Source organism: Archocentrus centrarchus, chromosome 11 (genome assembly GCF_007364275.1).
Source record: "Archocentrus centrarchus isolate MPI-CPG fArcCen1 chromosome 11, fArcCen1, whole genome shotgun sequence".
Taxonomy (NCBI): domain Eukaryota; kingdom Metazoa; phylum Chordata; class Actinopteri; order Cichliformes; family Cichlidae; genus Archocentrus; species Archocentrus centrarchus.
In genome coordinates this window covers 7,166,994-7,188,252 of record NC_044356.1, presented here as the reverse complement: position 1 = coordinate 7,188,252, position 21,259 = coordinate 7,166,994, and the positions used below count along the sequence as shown (strand labels likewise).

General features: G+C 44.4%; 1 protein-coding gene across 1 annotated transcript in view; it reads left to right on the top strand.

Annotated features, from left to right (window-relative positions):
- The first annotated feature begins 4,315 nt into the window (after positions 1–4,315).
- Positions 4,316–21,259, top strand: part of macf1a (microtubule actin crosslinking factor 1a) — a 218,825-nt gene continuing 201,881 nt past the window's right edge. Inside the window, 2 exon segments of the mRNA XM_030740649.1 lie at positions 4,316–4,341; positions 12,277–12,511. Coding sequence (XP_030596509.1) covers positions 12,289–12,511 — 223 coding nt within the window. The 5' untranslated portion in view covers positions 4,316–4,341; positions 12,277–12,288.

Sequence of the window (21,259 nt, the reverse complement as noted above, 5' to 3'; positions counted from 1 at the left end):
AAACTCTTTGAAGGAGTCAAAGCTCAAATCCAGCTGCATCCTGATGTTCTCACCACCTGAAGCTGCTTCTGTTTTGGAGCTAGCTTGGTTAGATGCTCGCTAATTAAACCTGCAGGGTCTTTGCGGCCTCTGTACACAACCTACAGAAGTTGCCGACCTCATGTCCGCATTTATGCTTGTGTAGCTGGATTGTGTGTGTTAATTATCTTGTGGTCGTGTGCAGGTGTTTGTACTCAAAGAACCTCCATACGGGACTCTGCCGCTTTCTCGGCAGACCGCAGCCATTACTTTGCGGACCAGCGCGGTGAGCGCACGCACATGCGCACTCACACAGTTGTCCTGTGGCGCTCCCAGCTTAAACTCGGAGAGCGGAAACAATGATTTCATATCAATCCACAAGGCTTAAAAAACCCCCCCAAAAAACAAGTAAATGAAAGTAAGTTTATCGATTATTTCAGTTAGTTTTAGTTAGTTTTGTAAACTCACAATTCAGTTTTAATATGTTATCGTTTTTTCCTTTTAATTATAGTATTTATTTATTTCAGTTAACGACAATGTTTTTTCAATTTCAGTTTTCGTTATTTCGTTCGTTTTCGTTAACTATAATAACCCTGAGTACTATATAACTATATAATGTTCCTCCACTTCTCCTGAGTTGGGTTTTGGTAGCAGCAGGATGGGAGCACCCCCCCCCCCCCCCCCCCCAGACCAGATGAGATAAACTCTACTCCGGCTCTGCTCCCAGCTGAGGGAAACCTCTGAGAGGTGATTGGACTTAATGGTTTATTCCTTGTTTGGTTGTTTTAATATTCCAAAGTGCTCTGTGAGTTCAGCCTTTAAACCCTGATGTGAACTCTTTGGTATCAGCTGGGAATCATTGACCTGATTATCAGTTCAATTAGAATTTAATGTTTGCATTACATAAAGAACAGTCTAATGACTGATGCTGTGATTGGATACAGTAAACCAGCAGCTGATGAACTTAATGTCCTCCCCACAGCTGGTTTATTGACTTCCATGATTTACAGGAGTCTGCTGTGTCTCGGCTGTAAGTGGAAGTTGAAGTGCAGTCTATTTTCTCAGCCTGCTGACCTCATTTTAGTAGAGTGTGCTGTGGATCGCTGAGTAAATGCTCCCGAGGGACAGATCGACCACTGATGAGAGATGGATCTGAATGGATGATCTCTGACATCCTCGATTCAATTAGAGACTTTTAAATCAGGCCGATGGGATCAGGAGGCTTCCTGAGCCGCCACAAGATGGCGCCAGGAGCACAGACGATAACTCAGAAGGTCTGCAAACCCTCAGGTTTCTCCTCGGATCTGACTCCCAAATATTTCTGCTTTAACTCGCTTGTTTCACGCCTGCGTTTATGTAAATTCTTTATTTGTCCTCCAGCTCATTTCTCTGTGCAAAGAGTCCAGCCTCAGATTTAATTACATGCAGCCCTGTAGCTGCCAGTGAGGACAGAGAGGTCAGAGCCTCTGCTAAGTTCATGGAAATGTGGGAACATATATTTATTTAGACCGAGTTAAGCATGAGACATGCCCATATCAGCTGCAATATACAGAAGGTATAAAATTAGATAGTAAAGTATTTTAATACAGTTTTTTTAATGTTTGGCTGAAGATCTGGGTGGAGCTTATTTAAAACCTCCCTGTTCCTAAAATTCAGTCCTGACTTCAGGTCTCAGTTTAGCACTAATTATAAATTCAGGCTTATATACTCAAAGCTTGTCACTGATACAAAAGCTCTCATTTTGGTGACGTGTTTCTGCAACAGGAACAAATGTGCCTGATCGTTCGAGACCTTCTGCATCCCTTTGTGTTTTTGTTTTCAGCTAACTGCTCAAAGTGTGAACGTCAGATTAAAACCTCCTGTGAGGGTTTGTGTGTTTGTGCCCATATGTGGGTGAATGCGTTTTTCCATGAGGAGTGAGTCACTCAGTCTGAAAGCAGCTGGCCCTGTCGCTCTCCAGTTCAAATCCACATCAGCCTTATTAAACTGGAAATTAAAGGTAATCACATTTGCACAGCTAAAGATTTCCAGAAATGATTTATCACAATCTTACCGGCCGGCACATGTCAGGACCCTCAGTTTTCATGTGCCATTTCCTGTTTAGATTTCTGCTTTGGTCAATAATTAACTGAAAGTGAAGGAATCTGAAGATCAGTGAACTTTATTCTTTGAGTAGCTGCTGTTTGATTAAAGCGTGCAGATAATCCAGCCGTGCTTCCCCTTCTGTGCCTGGGCTCATCAGCTGTGGCAGACGGAGGGTCAGAGATGATCCTGCAGCAGAGGTGGGACACCCGCACCCCCATCACCAACCTGCAGCCCCATCACCAACCTGCAGCCCTATCACCACCCCGCACCCCCATCACCAACCCGCAGGCCCATCACAACCTACATTCAGTTCAATTTCATTTATCCAGCACCAAATCACAACAGTCACCTCAAGGTCCTTTATACTGTGAGGAACATTTATCACCTTGGCTAACTTGATTGCTAATTTCTACCATCTGGCTATCTGGCGTGGACAGAGGACAGATGATATGCAAGTTATGATCAGAAAGATCCTCAAAAGCTCCTCCATAAAAAATCCAACATTTGACTTTATTTAAATCTGGCCCACCTCCCCTTCAAGGTCATCTCCTCAGGCACGTCTAGACTGCTTCCAGCAAGGCTGCTGATCTTAGGTCACCTGTGGAAGTCCCATTCTGACCACCTGAGAGCACTCACTTAAACTCGTTCACTCGTTCAGCATCAGTTGATTGTGATGACTAAATCTGAGGTAGTTTTCCAAGTCTGAAGGCAGCAGGTGAAGAGTCAAGCGTATGCTCCTTGTTCTGTCTGACATCATCCTGAACTGTGGTCCCTGCCACAGTCTCGATGTGAGCTGCCAAAGCCTGGATCCAAATGCAGGAGCTCTCTGCTCACACAGTCTTCACTCATCACCACCCTGCTCACCAGTTTTCTGTTCATACTGCTTTTGTCCGCTTTCCAAAAAAATGAGAATAAAGTTGAAGGATCAATATTTTTTAAAAATGGAGGAGATCTGGCACAGCTGCAAGGAGACAGGAAGAGGCTTCCACAGAGCAATCTAAAAATAGTAGCTGTGCTGAAGGCGGAGCAGAGGTGCATGAGAAGATGATGGTAAGGGTTTGAATTTGTTTTATAGGCCATTTCCTGGAATCTCTGTGTTCTCCCAGGTAAAATGGACCAATGAAAACCATGAGAGTGAATGGAAATCCAAAATCAATGAGCTGAAAGATGTGAAAATGGGGCCAAAGCCTGCACGGATGGGTGGTCATCTTCTGTGGCTTCATTTGAGAAACCACTTTTATATTAATATATGCCTTTTTTTTCTTTTGATAATATCCAACATAACATAACATAACATAACATAACATTAACTGCCTGCAGCTTTAATGAAAGGAGTTCATTTTACTCCTAAACAGTAATCTGGGAGAAGGTCCTTCACTCCGACAGTGAAGCTCCTTCTCCCAGAAGACTGGGAGCGGCAACCCAAACTCTCCCGCTGCCTCCATTCCTCCAGCTGTAACCAATTGCTTTTGGAGCTACTCCCTGCTTTCCTCCAGCTGTTTGGAGAAGGGGGAGGAGGGGTGGTGGTGGTGGTGGTGGTGTTGAGGGATTATAAAATCCCAGATTAACGCGATCGCATGTGATGTAAAAAGGTGGCCCGGAGCCAGCGCTGCTTCTCCCGCATCAGCAAAAAATAAGTGAATGAGCAGCCGCCGCAAATATGCGGCCGTGAACGCCCCGGTTTCCCCATTTCTCTTCAGTTTAAGTGTGTGTGTGTGTGTGTGTGTGTGTGTGTGTGTGTGTGTGTGTGTGTGTGTCGCTCTGGGTTTGGCGGTGCTGCTGAGCCATAGATGACGCAGGAATACACCCGAAATCTCAGTTTCCGCGACACTTCACACACTCGGTAGACATGGGTTAAGTGCCGAAGCCGTGAAAATAGCCTACTGACCAGAAAGGAGAGAGTGTGTGTGAAAGCGGACCAGGAGAGGAGGGCTGGTGGGGGGTTGCTGAAGGCTAGAGAAGCAGAGAGAGAGAGAGAGAGAGCGGCTGAGAGGGGGGAAAGGAGGAGGAATAGGACAGCCATTACCATTCAGGATCACGTTGCCTGCTGTTCTCTCCAGCCTCATCCACCGGCTGTGTGTCGGTTCGGTTTTGGAGCTAAGCCTTTCACGTAAAGCCGGAAAACATCCCAGCTTCCACCCACCCATCTACCCCCGGAGGAGAGGGAGCAGCGGCGGCAGCATCCTCGGCTTCCCTCGCGCTGCGTTCGAATTCCAGGACCGCTGCTGCCCGGGGAAGGTAAGCGGCTCCGGAGCTCATGCGGGCAGCCTGCTCGTGTCTCCGCCGTGCGCATTCAAACCATCGTGATCGCGTGTTTTCAGCAGCTGTCGGGCCCGCTGCTGGTACGAATCGTTTATAGAGACAAAAGCGATTCTTATCAGCTCCAAACGGATCACTGTTACTCACTTTAAAGGCAATTTACAGACATATTTAATTAGGGCTGCAAACCAATCATAACTCGTGCGCAGGCTGTAAAATGTGGATGGGTTTGGATTTAAAGTGTTTTTCTGACTCAACGTGTTGCTCATTAGCTCCACGTTTAATGACACCATTTCCAAGTTGTTGTGTTTTACAGAATAATCTCACACAGCCTCCTGTGTCTGAGCACACTGCTCATGGTTTGTGTGCTGAAGGGCTGGGCTGGAAATAACCAGCGGACATTCACTCAGAGAGGGTTTCTGGGTCGTGAGAAGGCTGCCGTGGCTGATTCTCCTAATGAAAGACTCCGCCGCAGCAGCACAGAGGCAGCATTTAGTGAACAGTGCCAGCCACAAACGGATAAATGTAATTAGTTGGTGTTATCCATCCAAGCAGTGGCCGTGTGTTGGACAAAGAGCCCGCTGCTTTCCAGTCTTCCAGTGCGTGCACTCAGCGTTTGGGCTCCATGTCTGATGTCCATTCATGCAAACACATTCCCTCCACAATCAAAGAGAAAGAGACACACACACAGACAGAGAGAGAGGGGGAGATAAAAGCAACACTGGTGACACGAAACACCAGCTGCAGCTATATCTCTGTTATATGTGCACCAACTCGCGCCCCACGGGAGGCTGCCATTATTGATCCGTGCAATCCCTGCAGCCAATTATATCCAGAGACCCTCCATCATCACCACCACCAGCACCTCCATCTCTACCTGCTGCATGAATCCCAGTGGGCTCCATCCCTGCAGGCTGTCTGTCTGTCTGGAAAATACTGGTTATAATATGCAAGGTGCAGGCAGAGGGAGGAAAAACAAGACTGAAGCAGGAGTCCCCTCCTGCAGCTCCGTACCAGATGGTCAAACATGCATCTCCCTCCGGCCTTGATGCTGGACATTCAGCTTTCGGGCTGCTGCACTCTAACAGTTTCAAACCCTCATTTCCATTTAAATAGCTCCGTTAAATTGGTCGCTTTCATTATTTTTCCCCACTGCACTGGCCGCGGACACACCCCCTTACTACTGCATGTTACAGTGAGCACCAACATGTCTGAGGATGGGGATGGAGGAGAGACGTGGCTGTTATTTCATTTGCCACCATGATGAGTGAATTAGAGAACAGTCAGATCATCAGTTCAGAGCAGCAGCAGTGGAAGCTGTTACTGTTCAGTCAGTAAAAAAGTGAAAACTGGACATTATTGGCTCCCAGAGCTCAAGGTGACATCTCCAGATTGACTTTTTTTTGTGTGTCCATCCAGCAGTCAAAAGATGCTCAAATTATAATGAAATAAAACACAAAGGACTGTTTAATCCATCCTGGAATATGTATCTAAATCTCTTTTTAATATACTTCAAAATTCTAAAAATATAAAAGGAGCAGCTCTTTACGTTTTTGCTCAATAAACAACTTAAATTGATTATTTCACTTCTTCTCAGTTTAGTGTGGAAATAAGTTAGAATCAGCCAAAAGTGACTTCTGTATTTTAAAATCCTGATGATTTAAAGGCATATTTCATCATATTTCACATCATATTTACCTTATGATCCCTGTCTCAGGTCAGATCCTTGAACCTCTCCTCTTCACAGAGCTGATCTCAGACCAGTATTGCCCCCATTCAGAGGACATGTTATCCCTCATTTGGAGTGCAGTCCGCCTGAAGAATGAGATCACTCACAGCTTCACGTTAGTCCCCACCAGCTTCTGAGGGTAAAAATCCAGCTTTTAGGTGACTAAATGATCCGTTATGTTCACATAATGTCACATTTTTATTATCTGGGGGGGGGGTTCGTTGGTGTGAAGTTTGTTTTGTTGTGTTTTCCTGTTTCCAGCTACAGTGACGAGGGCGGTGAGAGTGAACTAAAGCGATAAATCATGATCGATTCAGCCCAAACACGCGTTATCTTTTCAGTTCTGGGTGTAAAAATATACCAAATATATTTTATCCATGAGCTCAGATTTATCTTAGAGCTCGACTGAGAACAAGTGGACTCATTCAGATCTGTTTTCATGGTGCTGAAATCATCCCTCTGCTCTTTGTGAAATTCACGACTGGCACCTCCACCCTCCTGTCTGTCTGTCTGTCTGTCTGTCTGACCAAAGAGCTTCTATGTTGATTTTCTCTCCCCTGCAGCTCTTCAGTCTACAGTGTGTGGTTTTTTTTTTTTATCATGAGTGAATAAAGGTGAAACAAACCCAGAGACGTATAGAACAGAGAGAGATTACTTATCTCCATGTGTGGAGCAGTAAATATTGACAGGAGTACATGAGGCAGTCAGACAGGTTATTCCAATAAGAGATCCTGGTTCTCACCTGTGCTCATGCTTTCCTTCCTTTTCTTCAGCTGGCCTTTTTTTGCACTCGCATGTCGATGGACTTCAGTCCACTCGCGCCAATAAGCAGCTTTGTGTCTACGTGTGCGTGCTTCGGTGTGAGTGTGTGCATGTGTATTAATGTATGTGTGTGTGCGTGGGGAAGCTCAGTCTCGCCGTTCATTTATCCAGTCAGTCAGTTACTCATCATGGCTGGCAGCCGCAATTTAAGGGGAGGCACTGCTCACTCATCCTCACATTACACTATTTACACTTTTAATAACTGACGTAACAGCACGCTTTAGAAATGTTTATCACATTCGTGCATGTGAGGGAAAGAAGTTGCACCGCTAACTATCTAATTTTCTGATTTATCTATCTGAAATTTGTCCTCTGGATTCACTATGAAATGCAGAGAAAGCATGGAGCTGTTGAAATCCCAGATCCTGTATAGGAAAGAATGGAAACTGGTTTACTTTGCAAAGATACGGGTGTCCTCATTTCCCAGATTCTCACAGTGATGCAACACTGATGTAAACATGACCCTGTCCTAAAACAAGCATTAAATTTAAGCTGTTTTTATTGTTTTAAACAAAATATCAGATTTTCAGCATTTTATACTTTGTCTGTGTTAAATATGGAGTTTAAATATTTTTTAAGTCAGTGCTTTGGTTTTTATTTGGATTTTACACCTCAGCTCTTCAGCACTCAGGGTCGTACCGCCAACCTCTCACTGCTCTTTTATTATAAATGTATGCATAAACCAAACCAGCCAATCACCTCCTCTTCCTTTCTCAGTAAAATGCAGACATGAGAGCGACTGTCATGTAATATTAAAAAGAAGCAAAGGAAAAATGTGCTTTAACTGGGGTTTACACTCAGTGATGTTGGGTTTCTTCATGCTAAACTAATCAACTGGTTATATCTCCTTAAGATATATATCTTTTTTTTTGGGGGGGGGGGGGGGCATTTTTGCCTTTGTTGATAGCAGTACAGTGAAGACAGACAGAAGAGGGGAAGACACAGCAAAGGGCCAAAGGTCAGACTTGAACCCTAACCCAAACCTCTGCTTCTATAGAGCCGATCACACCGGCTGATTATCAGTTAAGTGCATTTGATTAGCAGCTCCTGGCTGATGCTTACCTTCCTAATTCCCAGTGAGGATGTCCTTAGTTTTTCACAGGACTGGAAGTCTTATACATTTACTACTGAAAGTCTTTTTTTTCCTTACTTTTCCACATGTGCACGCTGTGCTGTTTGGGGCTTTTCAAGCATTTATCTTTTTATTTATCTCATTCTAACATGTTTATGATAAAGCTGAAAGGTCAGCTGAAGGTTATAAGTTGGCTCTGAAGTCTGTATACAGGGACAGTTGTGGGCCTGCAGGTTCACAGATGTGAGTCGTGTAAATCGAGTGTGTTTTCTTGTTACAGTGTTTGTCGAACATTATTTTTTGTCTGAGCATGAATGTGAGTGAAGCTTCCATCAGCGGTGCTGGAATGCTGCTCTGCAGAGCTGGGATGACTCTCAGTTAAGACCGTTAGTGTGTAAATGTCTGTTTTACTCTTTTCCTGTCTTCACTCATCTCCTGTTCTCACTCTGCATCACGGCCTCCCTCTGTTTTATGTTACTTTTGTTTCCTGCAGCGCACACACACACACACACACACACACACATTCAGACATGCATATGCTGCTGAGACTAAGCTGTGGGAACAGACCGTGTCCATGTAAATCCTGGCTGTGAGTTATAAATCAGGCCAGTCAACCATCCAGTATCTTTGTTTGGTCTGATTGAGCTGCTGCGCTCTGTCACAGGAAGAGGCCTGCGTGAATATCTGCCCCACTGTATTAGAATTAGTGTTTGCTGCTTTTCCCTAGTTTGTATCAGTGTGAACTGAACAGTGTGAGAGTTGTGTGAAACATCTTAGATTTGCCAGATTCATGAAATAGGTATGCAAGTAAATAATGAAAAAAATTTCAACCTTGTTTTTATACAAACTATCCAAAAATGTTCAGCTGAAAGTCTAAAATTAAAGCGTTTGGAGGAGAACAGGGTCAGATTTTAATAATCTGCCTTTTTCAGCCACAGTGATGCAGCGGTTAGCACTGCTGCCTCACACCAAGAAGGTTCTGGGTTTCAACCCGCCGGCCAACTGAGGCCTTACTGCATGTTTGCTGGTATATGTTTGGATTATAGTGAGTTTAGGAGGAGGGAGGGAGGAAAGGCCCAGGGGCACTGAGGCAGAAATGCAGAGGACTGGACGCTCCGGGGGGGGTTTGGCGAGGAGTGCCCAGAGCCGAGTGCTGCGGCAGAGTCATCGATGACTTATTCGACTCATGGAGTGAAGACGCGTAGGCCGGTCAGTCCGTGATGTTTCCATGACAGCAACAGTCACGGCAGGAGGCACATCTCTGAGTGCCTCGAGGGAAGGTCATTATCATCACTGGACTCAAAGATGAGCTGATTAGAGTGTCGTTTTCAGAGGTCAAAGGTCACTGTCACTTTACAAAATGCGCCTCTGACCATAACTCAGTAATTCATAGAAAACTCTCATGGGAAAAAATTATGGTGTGAATACATTTTATTTCATAAAGCTCAAAAATCATCACTGTGAGAATATAATATGGTACAAAAACACTTCTGGCTTTTATTCATCTCCATAAGTGAAGGAGCAGATGTGGAGGTCACGTTTGGTCAGATGACACTAATATTTGTCGCCCACCTTCATATGAAAGTCTAATAAATGGGTGTGAACAGAGAGTGAACAGCCTGTTGGTGGAGGTGCAGATTAAACAGCTGGTGTATCAGAAAGTAACGAGTCGTTAACTCGCCCCTTATCAATGTATGTTACCTAGAAATCCCTAAACTGTGTGCATGCTTTTTTCTGGTCTTGGTGAATAAAAATGTGTCTGTATTAAAATCCCTCGGTGAGGGTCTCATCGGAGAAGAATGATCTCGCTCTTGCTCACATTTCTTCTCCTGGAAGTTTCTTCTCATTTTGTCTTCTCGGAGCTGTAATGACACGGTGCGGCTTTGAAGCCTCAATTCTGGCTCTATTTATAAAACCGCTTGTTGCAGCGGCACTGACTCACTGTCAGCAAGCAGCGGGGCACCAGAGAGGCCGCAGAGGATTCTGGGAAGGCTTTAACCTCTTCCTCGCAGCGTTGCTGGGGTTACAGAAGGATTCAGGAAGTGGGGTTTTGCCAGCAGTCTAGCCCGAGGCCAGCGAGTGGAGGAGGAGGAGGACTTTTGGCAGCAGCGGAGCAGATTGAAATCTCAGCCGTTGTGTTGGACTCACACATCATGCGCTGAATCATTCCCACTCTGTGGTCACCACTCAGGTCGCTCCACAATTCAGTCTGCTGCAGCATGGAGGGCTAAAGAAAGGCCTACTGTGGTGAAGCCTTTGGCAGCCAGCAGAAGTTACTCAGTGACAATCTGCAACTGTTTGAGTGGGAAGCTGCTGGTTTGCTGAGGGGAATTTCTGTGTCCATGTTTAGCTCTGTTCTGGATTAGTGGCGGGCTTTTACTCTGAAAGAGTTTGTTTATAGTGAGGAAACAAAAGTAAAACTTCATCTGTGATGATTCCAAGATTATAACTTATCCAGCACTCGAATCTGCTGAACTGCTGCGACTCCCCGCGGAGCTGAAACATAAGAATGAGTAAAAGTCGATTCATTCTCTCAAGACAGAGGTGTGCTGAGTCTGGAGTTATTGATTTATTGATGCTGAGATGGACAGATCGGTGCATCAGGTCTCCAGAGTGCTACACAAACACGCACACACGTCCTTCTTGTGTGTGTGTGCTTCTTTTTTCTCTGTAAACTCAACACTCATAGAGCCTAATTCATTTTAGAGAGACGGGTTAAAGAGTGGAGATGAAGCAGGAACGTGAGAAGGTTTAAGAAGTGAAAGTGAGACGAAGTCAAACGCTCTCTGGGTCTCAGTACCCAAACTTTAAAATCTCATCTCTGCTCCTTTTCATTTCCTCGTCTTTGCTCAGCCTGCTGATCCGTTTCCCTCTCTCCACCTGAGCTCAGAGCCGACTTTCTTCCATCACACTTGGATTCCTTTATATCCTCAATAAATCAGACTGCGTCCAAACCTGAGCAATTAAATCAGCTTCTGTTTCAAACTCTCTCTTTTACGCGTTAAAGTGCATGTTTGCATGATCTTTGTGTTTGCCCAGGCATTGTGGACGCAGCTGTAACCGGGAGCACGCCCCTCACAGGTAGATGCTTCCTTCAGTGCAGTGATGCGGCTGGCAGATTTAGTCCAGCGTAAAGGAAACTGTTCCTACATGTTCACGACAGGTTAGCAGATTTGTTTGTGCCATCTGGTGATTTTTGGAGAGAGACATTACTGCTGAGTTTTTCGAAAGCTTCCACATCACAAAGCAAATGTCATTTGGTTCCATTATAATCAAGAAACGCTGACATCTCCACTGCTGGGCAACTTGCACTGAAACAGTCTAGATCAGTAGAAACACTGCAAGATAGAGGAACTGCCCATCTAAGGAATTTGTCAAGGCACCCACCACTTTGAACAAAATTGTTTTTAAAAAGCTTGAAATAGTTGTTTTTAAATAATAAATGGAGCAAAAATGTCATGTGGGGTAAAGAAATCCACAAAATGTACAAAAGCTTTTTCAGCGAAATGAGCTCATGTCTGAAAATCCCTGCAGGAGCTGATGCACAGGTCACTGATGCAGTCTGTGCAGAGACCACACCCACAGTGACCACACCCACCAGTGAACCCAACATGCAGGTCACCTCAGGGCACCTGAAACCTGCACAGGCACGGGGAGGTTGTGCAGCCTGCACACAGAAAAGCCTCAGCTGATTAGGAGGCTCAAACTCAGGGTCTTCTTGCTGTGAGGCACATTTTAAACCACTGGACCACCATGGCTCCGTGTTTTAGAAGCAGTCTGTACATTATTTATGCGCCTGTCAAAACTTATAAATAAGAATTTTAGGGCGCAGAGCACATGGTTCACTTTCTGCATTCTGATGAACTGAAGCTAAGGAACAAATATATTCAGAGTCACTCATTCGTGTTTTGTTGAGTTGAGCCTCCGACGTCTCGTCTTCTCCTCAGAGCTGCCGTTTCGGCCTCCATCCAGCTGTCGCTGCACATCTGCAGCCTCCTGAACTCTGTTGTTATCATCTAGACACAATAATTAATTTAACCCAGCTGCTCCTTCTCCTTCCTCAGTTCCTTCATCCTTCTTGCTGCGTTGCAATGCTGCTGTTACGTTACAATTTTGCATCTTTCATGATCACACTTTATGCAAGCAATGAATTATAGAGTGACTCCACTTGGTCTAAAGCTCCTTCTTCTCTCCTCCCTTCTTTTCTGACCTCTTTTCTTTTCCTGCCCTTCCCACATCACTCTTCCCTCCTACCATCCTTCCCCCCTCTCCTTCCTTCTCCTCCCTGCAGCCTTAAGTGGAGATGGAGTCATCAGATGATGATACTCTAAGCGAGCGCTCCTGCGTCAGCGAGCCGTCCTTCCGCAGCGAACGCTCAGGGGGGTCGTTATCCCCGTGCCCATCAGGACCTGTGGGCCCGCCAGGAGACACTTTGCCATGGAACCTGTCCAAACATGAACGGAAGAAGAGGAAGAGCCAGGATTCAGTGTTGGACCCAGCAGAGAGGGCAGTGGTTCGTGTTGCAGGTGAGGCAGTAAATGAATTACTTACTCCATCTTTCTGCCTTTGAGCAAGGCTCAAGGGAAGCTTCCAGGTGAAGGTGCAGAAGCAGGATTTTGCTGATTGATTGGGGCTTTCAGGCACAACTTCACCTACTTTCAAGGTTCATGGAGAAGAAAAATGCCTAGAGAGGTCTTCAGCAGCTTCAGCAACACTTTATTGATTAGTTTTGGTGTCTGTAGGTTCTCAGTCTTCCAGGTCGTAGCGGTCGAACAGACTGAAATGAGGATGTTGCACCTAAAAAAAGCAGATGGAGAGTCTCAGGTATTCAAGTCCCAGCGGGGTCATCCCCTTGGAGGTGTTCCTGAGAGTCACTGACCAACTCTGTACTTGTGAGCCAAGGTGTGAGTCAAGGTGTGGGTCATTACGGTCACGGGGGCCTTTGGGAGTCATTGCTCCACCCCCGCCATCGTGTGAGCTACTACACTCACACGGGTCAAGGTGTGAGCTGCTCTCCTGTGTCGTGGCATGTGTCTGTGGAGAGGTTGTTTGGTTTCTCCTATATGACGATCCACACACTCCTCTCTGCATTGCACAGTTACACCACCCGCTGTAGTGACCCCTCGTAAATAAGGGAGCAGCTGAAAGTGTTTTCTGTGTCTGGGGCTGAGGTGCTCTGGGATGTCACACTCTGATAAACCTGCTGCATGAAGGACGACGGTGTTTCTCCCCGTGTGCATCTTTGCTGATTTAATGGAGGCTGAGTTTGGATAACCACATGTTTTAAGCGCTCTCTAAATGTATGTGTTTGGTTTGCGGTGTTCATCAGTTGGACGACCCTGGAGTTTTCAGCTCTGTAAGATTGAGTGTGCAGGAGAAAATGCCCCCCCCGAAGGCAACATGAAAACTGACAGCAGCAAAAAAAAAAAAAAAAAAGCAGTACCTTTGTGTTTTTGCACAGGTGGCTCGGTTAGCACTGCTCCTCACATCACAGGTTTAACTGTCCTGGTCAGCTGGGCCCTGACGATGGAGAGTCTAAGGCTGGCTGTGAGGTGCGGATGTGAGCACATATGATTGTCTGTGTTTAGGTGAACACTGCCTCTTTCCCAGTGTCAGCTGGGATAGGGTGCTGCCCCCTGATGTCATAGAAGATGGATGTAATGTTTCATTTCAAATCACTGCATCACAAAACTAAACATAAACTATAAGCAGCATCTACAGCAAGAGATGCTTGGCTCGCTTTGCCCAGGGACACTTTTGCAAAAACATGGGAGTTCAGGGGGCCAGTTAATAAAGAAATACAGGAGAAACATAATTATCAAATGAAATGGATAAGCAGCAAAAGGCCCTTAACTCATCGTGATGTCAGATTATGAGTTTGAGGTTTTGGTTTCTTTTTGTTTCCTGTTTTATTTTGAAAGTCATATCTTATGTGTTTGAGTTTGTTTGCTTCCTGTCTGTGTGGTTTCCCACCTTTTCTAACAGTTTCTCTCTGGATGAGATCATTGTTTAACCTACTCGTCTGTTCTGCTGAGATCCTTCATTTGAGGCATCTGTAGTTTCTCCTTGTTTGGATTTGTTGAGCCTCCTGTCACTCCTGATGAGCCTTCACTTCTTTGACTTTGTAAACTCATTAAACTAATTATATAAACTCGGTACAAGGACTAACAAACCTATATGACAGATCAAACATTATATTCTACAGTACGCATTCAATAGCTGCAAACAGATGGCACAGAGGCCAGGCGTGGTTTAGTATGTCGAGTGTCACTGATCTAGACTGTACAGTCACTGTGACCCACATTGCTTTTTGCTCCATATGTTGAAAGTTGTGGTTTGTGGGGAGTTAACACAAGTGATAAGAACTGTGGAGGCAGTGCAGCTACAAAAACTGACCCTGTGTTACCGAAAAGCCTCCTAAGAGGTAACGTGTCGCTGTCTCTGTAAAAAGGCTTTTTGCTTTCAGTGAATTATACTTACCTCATGCATCCACTTCACTCTCACATGCACGCTGACATTTTCTCTAATCACAGGGCTTCTTTCTGGCTGTCATTAAGCGTCCTCTGAGAAAAGCCTCGTCTTCTGAAATGTCAAAGAAATGAGAAGAAAACATCTTTTATTTATGCCAAGGATAAAGCCCTCTACAGCATGTTATTAAAAGTGTTATCATCTCACACTCGAATGCATTAATCACTGTTTTCTTAGTTATGTTTTTTTAATAACGGTGGTTAGCAAATGTCAATAAAAAGCTGTGAGCAGCATGAACTTTGATTTCATCATGTAATAAACGTCGATGTTTAGTTTTATTGTCGTGCATAGACAGGAGAGAGGAGCTTAATCTAAACTTAGTGTCTGCATCCCTCCGTGCAGTGATCAGATGTCAGCGTGGAGCCGGTATCCTCCTCTCCTACTAACAGAAGATGGAGGAGAAATGTAGGTTACTCCGTTCTCTGGAGAAGCTGGGGCTCCCCGGCTCATGTAATGAGACACTGGCGGCACACTAATGGCTTTCCCTTTTTTAAGTACAGGAAAGAGGGGACCGCTAGCTTGATAATTGAGGCAAATGATGTAAAAGTGGGCTCGGTGCTGCAGCTCTCATTATCTGCGCCTTTCCCCTCTCACATCATCCAATAATCGAGCTGATTATTTGCAGTTTGAGGCTTTTACCATATGAATGCACTTCAGCGGACAGACAGCAAGACCTCCAAAGCTGCACGCTCTGTGCTGTTGGCCTGCAGCTGGTCCAGCAGCAGGAATCACAGCATCATCAGCAGGAGACCCACTGGACAGTAGCAGAATACTTTGTAGGAAGTGACCTCTAGTAGCTCAGCTTTCAGTGTTATTTCCATGGTATATAGCATATAAAAGCGAACGTGTTGAGTAGAATATTAGTCAGAAACTCCTGTGGTCATAAAGGAATGTCTGACTCTAGTTCGTACCATAATAATGCCGATCACACAGTCACAGAGCCTTTGTTATTCCTGGTTCCCACTCAGCCATTTGATTTTGAATTAATGTGGTGAATAAAGTCACTGAGGCTCATGTGCACCCCACTGAGCTTTACCTGCTAATTATGTGTTCTAGTACTTCCAGGGGATTCGGGCCACTAAACGGGGTGGGGGGTGGGGGGGGTGACAGCTGCAAGTATCTTTGACTCTTGTGTTTGTCAGTTTGGACATCCTGATTGGACTTCACTGTTGTGATGAGCTTCTATAATATCGCCTGTCTGTCTCATCTGTGGCTTCCTGTTTTATTTTGGTGATTTCTCCTCGTCTTCCTGTTTTATTTTGGTGATTTCCACTCGTCTTCCTGTTTTATTTTGGTGATTTCTCCTCGTCTTCCTGTTTTATTTTGGTGATTTCTCCTCGTCTTCCTGCTTTATTTTGGTGATTTCTCCTCGTCTTCCTGCTTTATTTTGGTGATTTCTCCTCGTCTTCCTGCTTTATTTTTGGTGATTTCCCCTCGTCTTCCTGCTTTATTTTGGTGATTTCTCCTCGTTTTCCTGTTTTATTTTGGTGATTTCTCCTCGTTTTCCTTTTTTATTTTTGGTGATTTCTCCTCGTCTTCCTGCTTTTATTTTGGTGATTTCTCCTCGTTTTCCTGTTTTATTTTTGGTGATTTCTCCTCGTTTTCCTGTTTTATTTTGGTGATTTCTCCTCGTTTTCCTTTTTTATTTTGGTGATTTCTCCTCGTCTTCCTGCGGATTTCCTGATCGTTTTCCGCTGTCATTAACGGTTTCCTCCTGTGTATCCACAGTGCTGTTTCTCTTTAGTGACTTTGATTTGTTGACTTTGGATTTTTGGCCTTTATTTTGAGTTTAGTGTTCTTGGACTGTTGCTTTAGCCAATATTTTTGCACCCCACCTGCAAAGAAACCAAATAGACAGGAACTCTCTTATACAGTAAACTTGAAGTATTGATCTATCATAGAATAAATGCAGGATTATTTGTAGTGTGATGTCTAAACTGTAACATTTCAGTTATTGTATGGGGAGATGAATGTGGTTACAGCAAAGATTAAGACCATAAATTTATATTTTCTCTACATGGTGGTTTATTTTCCTTTGATCAGGTTACATTTAGAGGGCTGTTGTATCAGATCGATATAGATGGATTTTTTTTACACTACCACTCAGAAGGTCTCTGTGAATTATACCATCTCCAGGCCTTCAGTTTGCTCTCTTTCCTTCTTTTTTGGCTATTTTGAGACTAGAATGGAAACCCAAAAAGGGCGGCTGCTCCACAAACCGGAGGAAGACACATTTATGCTTCTGTAATCAGACCAGCAGCTTTAAGCTGTGCTAAAATCATCAGTTACACTTTCAGCATGAATAACTCACACCAGGCAACGACAGTGCTGCTGGACTTTCTGTCCCATTAAACATTTTAAATGATTTATCATTTGGTCTGTTAATCATTCATTATTTCTACATTTTGTGCTTTTCTTTTTAAGCAGACCCAAATATTACATACACACTGACACTATGTGTTTCGTTACGTTGTCCCGGTGAGTTTTGGTCCTGCAGTGCTGGGATGCTGAAGGAGGCAGTGAAAGTCTTCATCACAGACATGGAAACAGCATGTAGGTCAGGGCGGGGTGAAGGAGTCCATATCATTACCACAATCAGGGCGAGAGAGACAGATCGCACTGTGTGTGTGTGTGTGTGTGTGTGTGTGTGTGTGTGTGTGTGTGTGTGTGTGTGTGTGTGTGTGTGTGGGTGGGTGGGTGGGTGGGTGTGGGTGGGTGTGTGTATGTGGCACACTCGGAGCACAGCCATGAAGAAAGTTTGGGATGTTTGCTGCACTGGAACCATTCTCAGCTCTCCTACATTAATGTTTTAGGAGTCCATCAGCTCCAGTTTATTCTCGATCTTCATGAATCTGTCAGCAGATCTGTGGCTGAATCTGATGCTGCAGCAGAGCTGCTGTTAAAGGCTCTTATTTTTGATTAACATACTTAATTCACTCACATTAAATTAAATTTCAGAGCAGAACATTTACTTGTTTTTATGTTGGTGTGAAGAAAGCAGGTGTCTGTACGTGTATAATGAGTTTATGTGCTCGATGTTCCCGCCAAGCAAAAATAAAATGATCAGAGTTAGACGTGCAGGCTGTGTGGGGGCAAAGGCAGATATCAAAGAGAAACAGCAATTAAATTTGTATACCTGTGAGTTAGTGTTGATGTTACAGTAAGAAATGTGCGTTTGTCACATGCACACACGCCTATACGTGCACTGCTTTTGAGATGGGGATAAAAATAGATCAAAATGAGGTGATAAAAAGGCAGCATGTGGTTAAAGAATAATAATGTGAACACAGGCGTGAAAACAATAAAGTCATAAAGCTCATATCCAGCTCCATATTTTTATTTTTGGACTCTGCTGGCTCACAGCCAGACCTGTCTGACTGAGATGACCACATTGGGGATCACCTGTCGCTGACATCATACAGAGCATGCTGAGGACAGCTGTGGGCTCCTCATTCTTGCTGGAGTCTGGCTGAAGAGAGCTGACGTCACTTTTATGTCCCGTGGTCATCGTTTTATTGGAGATGATCAAAACTGCATGCAGTCAAGTCACAGTGCACAACGTTTAAAGGTCAGCCCCACCATCGGCATCACCGTCCTGACTGAAGCTCTTTTAGAAGAAGAAAAAGGCCTCTTTGAGTCAGAGCTGCTGATGCTGCGTTCAGTTAGTGAAAAATGGGAAATCACATTTAGTTTATGCTGAATTTTATGTGCATCTTTTATATTTTGAGGCTATTTTTTAGACTAGATCCATCTGTCATGGCCGCTCTCAGGTGTGAAGAAATACAGATGATCTCAGATGTTCTTAATGAGCACTTGACAAGGATGCCCTTTTCCACTTTTTAATAACTTTTGGATAAACATGCATCATGTAGTGGAAATTCCCAGCTATGCAGCATTTTGTTGATGAGCCATGTGTGTGTGTGTGTGTGCGTGTGTGTGTGTGTGTGTGCATGTGTGTGCATGCACAGAGAAGAGCTCTGAAAGGTTAAAAACATGTGAGCATTATTATCTGTAATTATTAAATGAGTCAGTTGCACTGTGAGGTGTCCTGGCAGCACCTTCAGCCTGAGTCAGCGAGTCAGACGCGTTTGCGTGGAGATCGTTGGGCTCTGACGGCAGCAGGTAGCGGCCGAGTTGATGTTGGCGCCGCCGTGAACCACCCGGGGGTTGGAGCGCAGACGACACCTCGCTAACACTGCCAAAGTCTGCTGTGTGAGATTTTCTCTGCACCTGACAGAGAAACTTTTGTGAAAGCTGCAGCCTGTTGAATTTAGGTCCAGACTCACGGTGAAGTGAAGAAAGTGCAACAAATGGCTGCTCTTATAAACTCAAGCATCACTGCTAACTCAACACAACTCTCTTCTAGGGTGGGACAAATCCATTCTGTCACAGTTGGACAAACATTCACTGGATGCTGCAGTCCCCTCGCAGCGTACATGCACTGTGATTTACAAGCAAACACGACACAGAGCTTTACTCAGGAACATCTGCCACAGCATGAATGTATTTATTATTACATTTCACCCCAGAGCTGCAGGGTCCTAATATAAGATGGGCTGAAGATCCAGTAATGGTGTCAGACCATTGATTATAAATTAAAATAGCCACTGTGACATCACCCACTGGTTCATGAGGTCCTGTTATGAAGCTTGTGTCCTTTAACTCTGATCCTGGATGTTTGATGCTGAGTTTTGCTTCTGGTCTTGATTTCATCACTTTTTTGTGCTGGTTTGGAGTGTCTGTGAGTTCAGTCCTGTCCTCCTGATGTGTTTCAGTTTCGTGAGGTTGTGTTTTGGTTCATATTTTGAGAATTATTGTTATTAGTGACACTCTCTGTACCTCCTAATGTCCTGCTGTATCTTCCAGCTGGTGCATCTCCAAAAAAATGTAAAAAGAAGTCACATGACAAACTGAAACAGCTTGAGTCCGTTCTGATGCCTCTGGTTTCCATGCAGAGATGTAAATATCAGATTAACTGGTGACCCAGCACTGGGTGTAGGTTTAAATGTTAGTGGTTGTCTGTCTGCATGCCGTACACATACATGAAAAGCCTTTGCATGGCATTCTTAGGTTTGAGCGGCTCTGCGGGGGTCTGTACCTGTTCATCCTGTTAGCTTTTGGTTACCACACTGACAAACTGTTCTGGATCCAGTCTGATAAACGGTTTGAGCAGGAGTCTCTTTGTAACACCGACACTGATGAATTGGCTCTGCAGAGCCTTTCAGTTAAAGCTCGCGCTTCTGGTAACATCCTGATCTCCCAGGCTCATTCAGTGCTCGCTCAGGCGTGTGAAGCCCATTGTGATGATTTTACATTTTACATAATCTGTGCTATGTGTTTACACTGACCTCAATTTCCACTCAAACAGAGGTTGGAATGTGAATATATTAGCCTGCTTATACCAATAAGCCACATAATTCAGTCCCATTACAACACACTCACTCAGAATAAGTATAAGCAGCACAGAGACGCCATGCTAAGGAGAACGTTTTCCTTTCTACCTAAAAATATCTATTTTTATTTTGGGAAAAGTCGGAGAAGGAGCAGGCAGCAGCAGTGGAGGGTGAGAGGAGGAAACACTGGGAGCTTTGTGAACAGATGAGTTTTAATTCACACTGGAGAGGATAAAGAGAGACGCTGCTGTCCTGACTGGACTCTGTTATTCACACTCTTTGGGCTGTGCTGCCTGAATGTCAATGAAACCAACAGCTGCTGGTTTTCCTGTGTTTGCCCTCTGAATTACATGTAACTGGGAGTTGTACATACACAGTTCTGAGTTTTTACTTTAAACAGGTGAACACAGACCAGAACGAAACAAATTTAAAAGTAGTTAATTAGTCTTACATAGCCTGTAAATAAAAGATGGCTGTAGCCGATGATCACCTTTTTCTTTCTTTCTTTTTTTTAATGACACCAGACTCGATCGTGTTTTTGATGAGTGATAACCTCGGGACACCGCACCCCCACAGGGTGCTGAGTTTTCAATGATAAGGTGGCTTTATCATGCTTTTTAAATCTTCACTGGACCATAAATACAAACTAAACATCATGTTATATTAAAGAAGACTTCAAACTATCAACTGAGACCACAAACTCATCAGACTAGTGTTTACTGAAGGCTTAAATCGGGTTAGAAAAAGGATCATTTTCTTACAATCAGACTTCTTTGAGCCTGGAGGGAGTCGCCCCCTGCTGGTCATCAGAAAGAATGCAGGTTTAAGGTGCTTCTGGAGCTAATGCCATGGCGACACGTCCATCGTCCGTCACTCCACAATTCCCTAGAATCGCCACTCCTGAAAGAATATTGGTCAGACCTAATGGGTCATGTTGGTCATTTTACAGGCACTTTTCCATTTTCACAAGAATCACTGCTCCTCAGATTTTAGTGCAGTTGCACACAGTTGTGACGTAGTGGGTAACGAGCACACTGTGCTCAGTATTAAGGTTAGGCTTGTTGTTTTACAGGCAACAACCTGTGAATTGTGATGGACTGTGAGCTGGTTGAGCTACAGTGTTACTGATGTCCTGATTTTAGATACACAGTATCTCATCTCAGGATTGGTGGGGTTCTGATTTACATTGTTGTGAAACTAAAAACACAAATGCAGTCCAGTCCAGACAAATTCACAATCTATAAAAACATGCACCAAACAACCAATTTAGACACACATGAACCTTTTTATAAGTAATTCTTATTATTGTAACTAATTTCTCTTTATATGAAGGAGCAGAGACACTGAATGTTG